A 13,001-nucleotide genomic window follows, 5' to 3' on the forward strand; every position below is an offset into this window, starting at 1 on the left:
GGTGGCTCCCGGTCGGTTTTTGTGTGACTGGAGAGTAGGCCTGCTGGGTCTACGAGGAGGGGGGGCAATTGAGATGAAGCTAGCGTGGTTCAGGGTTGATCTGGGCAAGAGGGACAAGCAAGCCAGGGAAGACCCCGGCCGAGGCCTTTAGAGTGGCTGCTAATCAAGGGTAGAAGGCTATGCCATCACCATCCCCTGCCTAACGACAATTCTCCGCGCGTCTGTATGTGTGTGCGTGCGTGTGGATATGGGAGAGAGGGACTTTGCGTGAGGTGTGTGAGTGTGTGATAGAGTAGAGAGAGAGGTGTGTGTGAATGAATTATGGCGAGATGGCTACAGAGGGGAGGTAGTATTGGCAGACATGGGCAGCAAAAACAGACAAGTGAGCAGCAGTTTGACCTGATGCAGTATCCAGGCGTGGAGAGATGAGTGTATTGGACAGCGGTAGCGATGCCGATGGTAGCGTCGGGTCTGAGGGTTCCTCGACGAGATTAAAGCAGGCTCGTATGAAGCCACAATGCAATAAGACAGTGGGGGAGGCAAGAGTCAGTGCAAGCTGAGAGGAGCAGCGGGTGACGGACAGGAGACAGGGACAGGTCCGGCGACGGGACGGAACCGTGGCCGTGGCCAGGACCCCAAAAGTAAGAGACAACAGGAGACGAGGGGGGGGTGAAGCAGGGAAACCCACGGCGGGAATCAAACATGCGCACACAAAAAAAAGGCCTCTGTGCACACTTAGCAAGGTCGCTCACTCACTCACTCTCTCTCCCTCACTCATCGGTGACCAGTGTGCAGCGTGTGTGTGTGTGTGTGTGTGTGTGTGTGTATATAGGCAGTGTTCAGAGTACCAAATTTGATTTGGGGTTGCGAAGGAGGTATGGTTCAGGTGGAAGTGGGCAGGGAGGGGGGAGGGGGGGTGGGCGTTGTCTCGAATGTCGGAGCCGGTAGCAGATGGATATGTGCAAATGTAGCCAGGAGCCAGGAAGGAAGGACAGCATATCTATCTGTACGTACTGACTGACGGCCGTGGTGGGATGGGATGGGATGGCATAGGTAGAGGATAAGATGGGATGGGTTGGAGGGGGTGGATGGCAGGAGAGTGGACGGGGGTGGGACAGGCCAACACCCAGGGGTGTGCGCTCTCTTCCTCTCTTTTCCTCTCTCTCTCTCCCCCTCTCGCGCGCGCGCGCACTCACACGGAGGTCCACTAGGAAAGGCAGATACTAGGCCCGGCAGAGGAGGAGTGGGTTATCTCCAAAATTGGCTTGATATAGCTTGAAAAGACCGGTCAAAGGGGAACGAGGAAGGTAAATGGGGACAAGCAGGAGGAAGAAGGAGGAGAAGAAGAAGAAGAAGAAGGATGTAGTTAATGTGCAAGAGATGCGTGTATGTATGGCATAGCTGTAGTGAAGAATGATTGATCCCTTTCTCTGTTCCGGCACAAAGGCATGCCATGCCATGGGAGCTTAGGAACGGTTGAAAAAAAAAAAAGAAAAAAAAAAAAAGACCACGACACCCGTCATCCACGGATGGCTCCCGGTTCCTGTCCTGTCCTGTCCTGTGCCGTGCACACGAGGCATGGCGCCTCAGTGGGATGTGTAAGGTACAGGGTACGAATAGTTACGAGAGTGTGTCTGTGAGGGGGTGGGGGCAAAGACGTATCCAAGCCAGAAAAGCAAGGTACAAGGAAGGGGACGTACATCGTACACTACACAACTGTAGCAAGGAACGCATTGGCCAAGCTCACGTCAACGGCGTCGTTACTTCAACGAGCTGCTGCTGCTGCTGCTGCTGCTGCTGCTGCTGCTGCTCGCGGTAATACACTGTACTGTACTGTTACTGGTAGCCCCAGCCCAGGGTACATGACAGGAGGAGTATACTACTAGTACACTAGGTGTAGAAGGAGAGGGGAGGCAGGCAGGTGAGCGGGCGTGAGTGCGTGGGACGGGGGTTATTGGGGGGAGGGTGGGACAAGAGGAAGAAGCAGAGCGGGAGCCTGGAGGGAGGGGCGTGGATGGATCAGAGCCGACGGGGTCGAAAGAAGGTTGTGGGATATGTGGAGAGGTGGGCGGAGAGGATCGACCTGCGAGCGCGACAGAAAGATGAGATGAAGGATTCAGAATGGTGGTATTGGACTGACCTAAACCGTCGCAAAGCATGCATCAGGCTGTCTGTCCGCGACAGGGAGAGAAGGCGAGTATGGCTGATGGTATAGAGAGAGAGAGAGAGAGACATACATACAGTGTATGTAGTAGGTAAGGTAGGGGAAGGGTGTCGAACGTACTCGGGAATGCAGCCGATGGTAGCGTGGCATCGGAAGGAAAAATAACGACAACGCCTCTCTCTCTCTCTCTCTCTTTGTCGTCTTGCTTGCCTCGCCTTGCCCATGTTGGTTCTCTCTCTCCTGTAGTGGGTGGGGCTTGTGTCTCTTCTTCTGCCCGACCCCTAAGCCGCCTGTTCCTTCTTCAGTTCCACCCTGGTCTGCTCTCATCCTGGGCGGCTTCGATTAGAGACACGCTTGGCTACCCGTACGCATAGGCATAGGCTGGACAGGGAGGGGAAGCGTGTGTCTTAGCGGGCGCTTGGTGGCATCTCAGCAGAGACAGACGGCACGTTACGCCCTAGCGCATGACCGACAAAAATGGAGGCGGCGCGGACGGCGTGCTTGTCAACAATCCCAATGAGAGAAGCTTGTCACGCTCAGGCCTGGACCTGGCGTCTGTACCGGCGGCAGCTTCTTCATGTCATGTCTTCGTGGCTATCGTTTCCATCTCCCGTCAAGGCTCGGCGGTACTGCACTGCGCACGGGCTGATCTGGTGTGTTGTGAGGGTCGGACGGTAATACTGCATGGCATCTGAGCTAGGCAAGTAGTGTCCGTGCCTGTGCCCGCGTTGGGCCACTGCAGTCGACAAGTGAGATAGATACCCAGGGCCGAGCCGAGTCGTACGTGGTGTAGGTAATGCCCGATCGATCCTGGGACACGACGCAGTGTACGGATCTGGACATTATGGTGAACTAGTTTAGATAGATGATGGGGTCCCCGGCTTCCTTCCTGCAAGCCCGCTCAACGTCGTCGAGTCTCGTGCTCGGTTCCAAGCTGACCTGGGCAAAATAAGGTCCCGTTTGCGTGGCAACGTCAAGAGTCAGGGGCCTCGGGGGCGGCGGTCCGGCTTGTAGTGTGTTACTATGGCAATACCTAGTACGATTGCTCCGTAGACAGGGTATCTATGTATACTTCCAGCGGGCATGTCTCGCCTTGCTGGACTGGAAGTGATGACGCCAATAATGGCGACAGGGCCGCCCCGGTGAAGAAAGCCAGCGTGTTCAATTTCTCCTTCAGCCGCCTCTTGTGGGTAGCGTGGTTGCCACCACCGGACGGATAACACCTTAAAATCTGTGTGGCTGACGGCCAGCCTGGGGCGGGCAAGGCGAATATGGCACGCAGAGGGGGAGGGTGCAGCACGGTGCTGAGATGGGGGATGAGGCTTGACGCCACATCGCCCTTGGAGGACGGATGGACGACTGACTGACAGGACAGACGACAAGAAAAGCGGATGGCGCCATGGACCGGGGATGGTCGACCGTTGGCGAAGAAGCTTCAAGACCCCGCTGTCGCCGTCACTCTCCACCAGCCTGGTCCGGTTTAAGCATGGGCTTCCACGTCCATGTCCATGTCGACGTCCACTTCCACTTCCCCTTTTACTCGCGCGTCCACTTCTTCATTTGCTTAACCGTTGACGTGCGGGCTTGAGTACCATACGATGTAGATTGCTGTGTGCGCGCGCGCGCGCGCGCGCTCTTGTGTGGCTATGGCCAGAAACGAGATTGGATAAGAGACGAGATGAAAGTTGCATCGAGGTTTGAGTACTGCGGGCGGTCAACTCGTCGCTCCAAGGTCCCGGAACCGCATGTCAAGCGAAGCACTTGCACTGCTGCCGGCATGCCTTTTCAAAAGAAAAGAAAAAAATTCCGTCCATCTACTCCTGACTCGATCATGCACAATTGCTTCCCAGTTCACTTGGACAGATATATAGCGGCAACTCGCGGTCCAGAAGGTGCGTTGCTGTGTAGTGGGAGGGGGGAGGGGACATTTCGACGCGACGTACAAATGAAGAGAATAATAGGTAGGAATAATAAGAAGGAAGGAAAACCTGGGTGCCACATGGCAGAGGGCCGAGTCGAGAATCGGATGTATTCCGAGATGGTGTGTACAATACTCCGCAAGTATAAGTCGTGGCGGCTGGGGATGTCGGGGCTGGAGCGCGGAGTCGTGCGTGACTCTCTGTAACCGTAAGCGTACAAGTATGCCTGGGGGTGGCTGGCACCAGCTTTGGTTGCCTGCTCAAGCGCACTTTTGCCCAAAGTCCTTTCTGTTTACTTTCTTTCCTTTTCTCCTCCTTCCTGGAACGATGCTGGCGGTATTGCCCGTGACCCAATGTCCGCTTGTGTGGTCCTTGTCGTAAAGGGGGTTGCTGGGCTCAGGAATAGGAACAAGAAGGTTCCTGACCTCTGTCCACCAGAAACAGGCTAGAGACGGCTCCTCGTCTCTTTCTTCGTCTTTTCGAAAGCTAGTGGATGCTGCTCCCACATGCCAGGGATTACCCTTTTCTCTGTTTGCGTTACCGACCCGAATAGCGTCACATCTTTCCGTGTAACACCCAGCTTAGCCAGTCAGCCGTACGGGGGCTTCTCGTGGTTGCCGGGGTAGGGAAAGGAGTCTCGTGGACGCCAGAAATCCAGCTGCAACGGTGCGCTGGCCGGCCTGTCCCAGTCACTACCCCCACTGCCCGCGCTGCCACGGCCTTTCCTCTCCAGTACCCAATATCCAGCACCCAGGCACCTTGCCTTGGGAACGGCACCGACGCTATTCGTAGGGGCTAGGGGCTTAGGGCCTTTCACTGAGCGAGATGAAAGGCCCCCTTAGAGAGAGGACGCCGTACCGATGCGCTGCGCACTGCTCAACTGGTGCCCAGGCGGCTCCCACCACCAGCCCTGAACCTCATATTGTCTTCAGTTGAGCCGTCCGCGACGAAATGAAGCCACTGGTAGATAAGAAGAAGCGTGGCACCCCTGGCGTTGGCTGGTCCAGGCCCCCTTCGAGCCATGGGCGGGGGGAGACATGGAGGTTGCCGCCCAGTACTACTATGTATGTGCTGTCGGCTTACCTGAAAGCCAAGTACTCCGTACCAGATATGCGATTCCAATCTCCAGCCTACAGCAGCGTGGTCGTATCGATGCCGCCGTCCTAGCCAGCGCCATCTAGATGACTTGCCGCTGCCCACGCCATGAGGCAACAACCCAACTCGGGTTAGCATTCTTGGGTGGATGAAGGCCGCCATTATCCGTGCCACTTGCTGCCTTTCTCCACGGTACATCTGTACTGCGTCCTTGCCACCCACCCACAACCACGTCGCCCTTGATAGTGGGCGAGACTGAACCAGCGAGTTGGGCAAGCCGACCCGCGGTATCTTGATTGTCGGCGCCGCTAGTCAGGGAAACTGCATGCTGTTCGATTTCTTCTAGGCCCGGCAAAATTCTTTGGGAAGGAATGGTAAATCTTACTGCAGCTGTGGTGCCGCCGCACAGGGTGGGTGGTATCTGTGTCTATGTGAGAGCCTGCAATGTTGCCGCCCGAGCGGGTATGGTGGTGGTGGTCCTCTCCTCCCACCCCCTCCATTCGCTGGGCAGGGCCGGGGTTGCCTGCAAAGTTCAGGTAGCTTTGCCTCGAATATTCTCGTAGGTTTTCTTCCTTCCTGGTTCGATGGCAATAATCCTCATTCAGCATAGCTACCGCACAGTGGAGCAAATAATCCAAAGTGCCGGCATCGCGATTGTGATTGCAACGAAGGGACACTCATCTCTAGTGGATTCGGCGAATTGGGGAAACACTAGTTGCGAGGGGCATGCCGTGGAGTCGAGTGAGTGCCTCTTCCTAAGTACCGCCCATGCAGCAAAACCTTGACACCAGTTGAGAATGAGACGAAGCGTCTATGCAGCCGTCGTATGCAGATTGTTCGCGTCATGCTTGCTGTCGTCATTTCGTTCGTCTCATTTCCTTGGACCTCAATTGGGTCTTCGGATCCTATTCGACGTGCCTGTTCGAGGTATCTGCGTGTGTGCCCAGAGATCGCCGAATTCAGGCACCGTCATCCCGTCAGATCAGCCAAATGTCAACCATGGCTTCCTTGCTGCTGCTACCCTCTCCCTCCTCGACTGTCTTTGGTTGCTACCCAGGGTGAGATCAAAATCCACCAACAGGATACCAGCCTGGCCCCAACCAAGTCATACCCTCGGTCTTTTTCGGGTGCCCTGATGTGACTGTGCCATCCCGAACAGGGACCCTGACACATGGTCCCTTAGATGACTGACTGATGACTGAACCCGGTTTTCGTCTTGCTTGACAAGTCAACTGTGCCATCTATTTGGCCCAGGGTGCAAGACGGGTGGTTTTTGTGAATGAATGGCTGGATGGGTTTGTTGATGGTTGACATCCAGAGTCTGTATTCTCGCCAATCCATCTGGTTTTTCTTTTGGGAGGAGGGCCTATCAACCCCGGGGCCATTTATTGGTCTGCTATGTCTGGCTGGCCCCCATTTAACCGAGTATATTTCATGTCATGGTTTCTAGGTCGATGTGGTCCGTTTCTTTCGTATTTGCGTGCAATGGAAGGCTCCCGAGTTGGCATGGAATCCGAAAGAGACATTATCGTCTGGACGTCATACTTGCAGGCAGAAGCAGAAGTTGTTGGCCTGTCGCAACCGCTCGTGGTTGTGCCTGGGTAAGCGATGTCTGCGTTTGTTCCACAGGCCATCGTGGCTGCTTTTCCACAGCGAAACTGGCGGTTCCAGGTCGCCTATTAAGATTGGCATCTTCCAGGGCCGGGTGTTGGTAAGCCGCGTATGCAACAAGGTTCCTTTGCTTCGTGCCAGGCAAGAGACCATGTTGGTGGGGAAGTCTCTCCGCAAGACCACTTGTAGAATCAAGCCAAGCCATGAAATTTTCCACGGTGTGTCCCATCGGCTGTCGTCACGTCACCTCGGTTGTGTCTTCCTATACCTTTGGCTCGGGCTGTTCGCGACCTCTCGCCCCCATGCCCCTCCCCTTTTCAGACATGACTGGCCGATTGCCATGACAGAATTTATGTCTCGAGAACTTCACGTGGACCGTCTCATTGAACGAAAATAGCCGTCCTTCCGGGTAGTTCATGCACGTTTTCTTCCAGCCAGGTTTATTGGGCTGATAGCAGAGCTCGCGGAGCCAGGTGCTCTTGATCCTGGCAGTTATCGATCTGCAGGGCGCTCGGCTGGTATCTGCGTCCCGCGCTGATACCACGGACGCTGGGTTGGCCCTGGTTGCGCCGCTAGCAAAAGCGCCGCAGGTCGTCTTTTCCACCCTGGTCCCGGCAGACATGCCTTGCCCAGGTCCACTCGTCTGATGACCTAAAGAAAAACGACAAACGGACTTGCTCTCCGTTAAAGCATTTGGCCGGGAAATTGAGCAATAATGGTGCCCGGATTGACCCAAGTCATACACTCGGACGAATATTGGGATTGTTGAGGCCCAGGTTCCCACACCATGTTCGATCTTCTGCCGTTCCCCCTCGTCTTCCCCGGCACATCTTTGTAAATCGTCCGACAACATGGAGAGATACTGCTTGTGGTTTGTAGTGCAAGGAAGGCGTCTGGCTCGTGCAGCGTCTTTTCCTGCATCGTGTATTGTCAAAGAACAGGTTCCAGGTTTTTCTGCATTGCAGACGCCACGATAGCCTGGGTTTGACACCAAACAAAAAATCTGTGAATTCCATCTGGGGCGCGCGGTCACTGCCTATCGCTGCTGGGAAATGTTGTTAAACGACATCGAAGTCGGATGACGGTACGGAGATGTGGGTATTCCGATCGTCCGCCAGATGACTCGTAATTGTGTCAAGTCTGGAGCCGACGTGCGTCTCAGCGAGTTTTTTGCGACAGCTGTCACTCCGAAGATCCATTAGGTTTCACCATAACGACTGCTTCCTCCTGTTTTAGACTTCCTGGCATGTGTGTGTCGTCCGAACTTGGATGTTAGCCTACCGACAAGAGTTGCGATGGCGCTACTGGTTTGGTACTGCAGGCAACACAGCTGACCTCATGTGCTATTTTGGAAGAACCTAAAAGCAAAACAAAGTAAATATAAAGGAAAGAAATGAAGAGAAATCTAGAACTCAATTGGGGGGGCCGGTTGAAATGAGCAGGCCGAGGCGAGGACTGACGTCTGGTCAAAGAAGAGCAACACAAGTCATGTTGAAAATAGGTTGACGTTTGCCGGTGCTGTCTGCTAGCTAGACGAGTGTGCATACAACGAACAGTTTCGGTGGGTATCAGTGGACTCTCGATCCGCTCGGATTCTGGCGGCCAGGTCAAGGATCACCCCTCCTGAGCTGGCTTGGTGAAGGGACGGAGGGGCAGGGGGGAGTCCGAAAGGGCAAGGAACCTCTTGGCGCGGTCGTCAAGCTGCGGGGTGTGTCTGGGCGGCGCGGTTCATTGCGACGCTGCTGGGGAAGAAGTTGCAAGAAGACACGGGTCGCAACCCCGTTCAGCTTCCGTGGCTCAAGCCGCTGTATTAATTTTGATTAATATAATCCAGGGGATGGGCGGCTCTGCACACGTTGCTCCCAAGCCTCGAGATGGAGAGCGACTGAGTCAACCCCCCGACGACGATGAAGAAACGAGGCTGGTTGGAGGGGCACGATGTGAGGTGGTACGGAAATAGAATCACAAAGAAGCCAGATGCTCCGAGAGCGAGGGCCATGGACCCTGAGCTGTGGTTTCGTTGCCTCGGACCTGAAGTGTTATTGTTGTGATTATTATTATTGCCGCCCTTCCCTATATGCAAAACAGTCAGTCGGAAGTGCCGCCAGTGTCCACTCGATAGCTGCTGGGTCTATGCCTACAGCAGGGCAATTACCAGAAGAGGGTGCAGCCTGGTTGTAGTCTGAAGGTCGACGAGGAACAGAGCATGGCGGCGGGTGTCGACAATGGAGGGTTGAGGGAACGAACATTGGCGCCTCGAGGTGACGTCCGTTCCCGTGTGGACGGCTCGCCTAGCATCGGGCAGTGTGCACAGGCCAGACCATAGAGGAATGGATTCTGGCAGCGAAGCCGAGTCGACGAAGGGCGGCGTTCGGTAGGATTCCCGTCTAGGCGAGGAGGACAATCGGATCGCAGTCTTGGCCTTGGTCTGGGCCGGTGGCTGTGTTTGGACGTCGGGTAAGGAACCCACAAAGGTTGACCTCGGCAGCATCATGGGCAACGTTTATCATGTGGGAGCGATTTGGCGGTGTTTGGTGAGTGGATTGACGATTGACCAAGTGGTGGCTGACGATGGACGATGGACGACCCGACCCACCCGATTCGATGGGTACACTGGTCTAGGTAGGTGGTGATGAGAATCCATGAGAGTGGGAAAGAAGGGGGGAAAATCATCTGCTGATGACAAGCTTGGTTCGGATAAGAATTAACATGCAACGTGCTCCATGGTCCTGTAATCCGCAATGGCGTATGGTGAAGTTGGGTGACGAGGCAGAGAGAGAGTGAGAAAAATTGCTCGAGACAATCATTATGGGATACGATGATGAAATGGACAAGCAGGCTCGCCTGAACGCGCCTGCCCACCTTACTATTCATGTCAATCAGTGCCCGATCGCGCCTGCCTACATAGTTACCTACATTATAACTCTACGGTACATTGGAACTCGGTGGATGAAGGCAAGCGCAATGAGATACGCAGGTGCTATCCCGATATCAACATGTTCGCAGCCTCCTTGTGAAGGAAGGTACCTATCTGCCCTGCATCCTTCCGCGTATCTACCTACTTCGTAGGGAAGGGGAAGTTCATGAAAAGTATCCGTACCTACCTACTACCTATTGTAGGCATGTAGTTACATGCATAGTACGTACAGTACGTACTAACGAGAAGGCTAGGTATATCCCGCCACCATCCAAAACGGGAAGCTGCAACGGCGCCTGAGCGCCTGCTTCTTCTCATTCCCGCAGTTCTCTGTTCCTGTTCTTGTTCCTGGCGTTGAAGACAGCGGCGTCGTCGATTAGTCTCTGCTCTTTTTCTTCGTTTTCCCTCTCAGTTTTGGTTTTCCTCTTTTCTTTTTTTCCTTTTTATTCCCTTCTCTCTCCATGGATTATCACACCGGATCCCCTGCACATGGGGAACACGGCAGGGGCGTGCAGCTTGCCGGCCACTTTCCAATAAACGGATACCCTTGGTGCGCACACCCAGACTCGTACTCTCTCTCCCTGGACATCAACGTTCGCTGCGTACAAAGTATTCGTGGCTACCTACACACCTAGGCATCTATCTGCCTATCCAAGGTATCTACGCAGCAAGCCTTTTCCTTGTGGATTCCTCTTTTATGCCTTGCTATCTCCGTCTTCGTGTTCGTTACCAACCATGGCCAAGCGACCGCAAGATACCCATGGACGACAGATAGACACACCCTTGCTTGGCAGGTCTCGAGCCGAGAGCTTCCGTATCCGCACTAACGTCACCTCGGGCCATGGCACGATCAAAACGGACCCGCAATGGCAGGCTTTGTGGATGCAGAATTACCTCGGGTTCTTCCCTCTGCGCCTCGAGCATCCTCATCCAACTTTGATGAAATGCTCCGAAGGAAACACCCGAGACCCGTTTGCTTGCTGGGTATGTCTCGGGGCTCAATTTTACGCCGGACCGGGGCAGAACCCTTCAGACGAGCTGCATCCATCTTGCCCGCCATTGCAGCACCAAAGCACTATTACGCAAGTACGGATACTCATTGATATGATGGACATCTACACGTACCGTACAGGTAATCCCTACATTCCCTAGGGAGAGGCGGCGGCGGCGAGGTAATGCAATACTGGTCACATTTCACATTGCGCATGCTTGCTCGCTTGCTTGCTTGGTACAGAGAAAGCGTATTTGTTGGCTATCTCGACATGATTGTCCAACGCGTGGAATTGTCCTCACACACTTCCCGCCCCCCCCTGCTTCCATGTCGCCCCAAATCCACATGGCCCTTCGTCGCAGACATACTACTAAGCACACGAGGCTTACATTGCGTCTCCTCTCCCAATGTCACTTCACATGCTTTCCAGCCTGAAAATCCTCTCGGGACTGGATGCTTCTCTGCTACCGACACACGGCAAGCGACAAGCAAACCAGATGCAACCAAGGCAACCAAGGCACCTCCCCGGCACCATCTCCCCAACTTTCTCCACCTCACCTGAATTCCTAACAAGCACCACTCGGCCGAGTCCTGAAGTATCTGCATGGCCGGGGGCTACCTACAGTGCCATGTACTAGTCTACCCGAACGCACATCCTGCAATCAATCAATCAATCAATCAATCACTGTTTGTCAGCCCAGTCAGTCTGCCACGCACCTGGGACGGCCCCGTCTCCGTCACCGACCTCGATCCCCACGCCCATCAGTCAGTGCAAAGGTCCAGTGGTCATTGTGTACGGAGTACGGAACCTGTGCGACCTTACGAGGGACCGCCTTGCACTCGTACCTTCGTGCCTCGGTACCTAGGTTGGTCCAGGCTCATTCATACCGATGACACCCCCCCCTCCCCCCATCGGATCCCCAGCTTCCAGCAAAGCCAACCCAGCTGCGCGGGTCAAGGGCGAACGAACGAGGCCAGTAGTCAAGGCCCAGGTATTCGCACGGAGAGATACTCCAGCCCCAACGATCCCCGACCCTTGCTTGACGGTCCGACGAGTCCCCATGTCAAACTTGTCATCCCATCTCTCTGTCTCTCTCTCTCTTTTTCTTTTTTTTTTTCTCCGTCGGCCGATTTCTCCGACCTGCGGCATAATGAGTCGCAGCCTCCGACGATCGTTGTCAAGGCTCACCCGTGTCGTGTTAGGGTTTACCTTCTCCGTGCCAAAGCAGGAACGCTGATCAGTGGCGTCCTCTCTCCTAGCCTGTTGACGATGCGCCCGCCTCTACTGACCAACAAAATACCGTTGATGCATGGCCGTTGGGAAGCGGTGGACATTCGATTCACGACAGGGTCGTGCATGCCCCGATTTGCAGTCGTGGGAAGAAACAAGGAACTACCCAAGGCCTTCTTTATTAACCACGCCACAAGAAGCCTGCCCATTTCGGTTGTAGCCAACCCCCGAGCGGTCTAATTACGAGTCTGCCGTGGCAGCCACGCACGATAAAATGGCGGGCGGGGGAAGGCGGGTAGTCAGACAGACACATCTGGACAAGTGCAGGCTGTGAGTTGCAGATCGGCCTTTTTCGGTCACTCGAGATGAACCAGTCGCCCATGTCTATTTCCTGCTTGGACAGCAGGGCTGGATCACGCTCTCGGCAGAACACCAAACTGTGAATCTGGCCCGACTTCCCAGACTCGATCCATCACGGTTTAGTATCTGACATGGTATTCGACGCCTGTTCTGCTTGCTACCTACCTACATAGTATGCGTGTTCCTCGGAGGGCCACCCACCCCATACGCAGCAGTCGGCGGTACGCATACTTTGGCAAGCGGTGACTCTCAAAGCAAGCTTACGCCGGCGCCATGCAACACATCAAATATGGCAATTGCCTCGCCAGTGTCATTCTCGATTTCGCTGACCGCTAGTCGTCTTGAGTCAAGTAGCCCATATGAGCCCCGGTGTCGTCCGTCCTCGTCTCCATCGTGGGCCGCATCTTTCCTCTTGCCCTGGACCCCCGGCTCCCGGCCTTTCAAAGCACTCGGCCACGCGGCACGCGCGTGATATCGCTGGTACAAAGTTGCCAGGGGTGGTCAGACGGCCATGCATGCCAGGAACGTGACAGCTCGGACGGGGCATGTCATCCTTTCTCACGGGCCTCTTTGTGATCCGTCATGGCCGCCAACCAACCCGTCCTTGTCTGCCTGCGCATAAGAGCAGGGCAAGCGTCAACCGAGCCAGTTTCATGCGATTCCTCGATGCAACCAGCCGGAGAATTTGTCGCGGCATCAATAGCCACCCTCTG

The 13,001-nt window shown here is 54.9% G+C and overlaps 4 protein-coding genes across 4 annotated transcripts; 1 reads left to right on the plus strand and 3 right to left on the minus strand.

Annotated features, from left to right (window-relative positions):
- The first annotated feature begins 6,465 nt into the window (after positions 1-6,465).
- On the plus strand, positions 6,466-6,972 carry LY79DRAFT_172584 (uncharacterized protein). Its single transcript, XM_060551229.1, has one exon. The coding sequence runs from the start codon at positions 6,618-6,620 to the stop codon at positions 6,891-6,893; it is 276 nt and encodes a 91-aa protein (XP_060415137.1). The 5' UTR covers positions 6,466-6,617; the 3' UTR covers positions 6,894-6,972.
- Positions 6,973-7,852, minus strand: LY79DRAFT_172591 (uncharacterized protein). The gene has a single exon (XM_060551230.1). It carries the CDS (start codon positions 7,640-7,642, stop codon positions 7,052-7,054), a length of 591 nt encoding a protein of 196 aa, XP_060415138.1. The 5' UTR covers positions 7,643-7,852; the 3' UTR covers positions 6,973-7,051.
- Positions 7,853-8,466: 614 nt separating this feature from the next.
- Positions 8,467-9,440, minus strand: LY79DRAFT_172606 (uncharacterized protein). The gene is made up of 2 exons (XM_060551231.1): positions 8,945-9,440; positions 8,467-8,857 (listed from the first exon to the last, which is right to left on the minus strand). Exons 1-2 carry the CDS (start codon positions 9,281-9,283, stop codon positions 8,600-8,602), a joined length of 597 nt encoding a protein of 198 aa, XP_060415139.1. The 5' UTR covers positions 9,284-9,440; the 3' UTR covers positions 8,467-8,599.
- Positions 9,441-11,632: 2,192 nt separating this feature from the next.
- On the minus strand, positions 11,633-12,467 carry LY79DRAFT_551153 (uncharacterized protein). Its single transcript, XM_060557616.1, has one exon. The coding sequence runs from the start codon at positions 12,135-12,137 to the stop codon at positions 11,904-11,906; it is 234 nt and encodes a 77-aa protein (XP_060415140.1). The 5' UTR covers positions 12,138-12,467; the 3' UTR covers positions 11,633-11,903.
- Between the last annotated feature and the right edge of the window lie 534 nt (positions 12,468-13,001).

This window comes from Colletotrichum navitas (genome assembly GCF_030913465.1).
Source record: "Colletotrichum navitas strain CBS 125086 chromosome Unknown LY79scaffold_23, whole genome shotgun sequence".
NCBI classification, from domain to species: domain Eukaryota; kingdom Fungi; phylum Ascomycota; class Sordariomycetes; order Glomerellales; family Glomerellaceae; genus Colletotrichum; species Colletotrichum navitas.

Coding starts and splice junctions, on each gene's coding strand:
- LY79DRAFT_172591 (XM_060551230.1), bottom strand. CDS start 7,642: ATGTTGTCGGACGATTTACAAAGATGTGCCGGGGAAGACGAGGGGGAA.
- LY79DRAFT_551153 (XM_060557616.1), bottom strand. CDS start 12,137: ATGGGCAGGCTTCTTGTGGCGTGGTTAATAAAGAAGGCCTTGGGTAGT.
- LY79DRAFT_172606 (XM_060551231.1), bottom strand. CDS start 9,283: ATGATGCTGCCGAGGTCAACCTTTGTGGGTTCCTTACCCGACGTCCAA. Junction 8,858..8,944: donor CCAGGCTGCACCCTCTTCTG/GTAATTGCCCTG, acceptor CATATAGGGAAG/GGCGGCAATAATAATAATCA.
- LY79DRAFT_172584 (XM_060551229.1), top strand. CDS start 6,618: ATGGTTTCTAGGTCGATGTGGTCCGTTTCTTTCGTATTTGCGTGCAAT.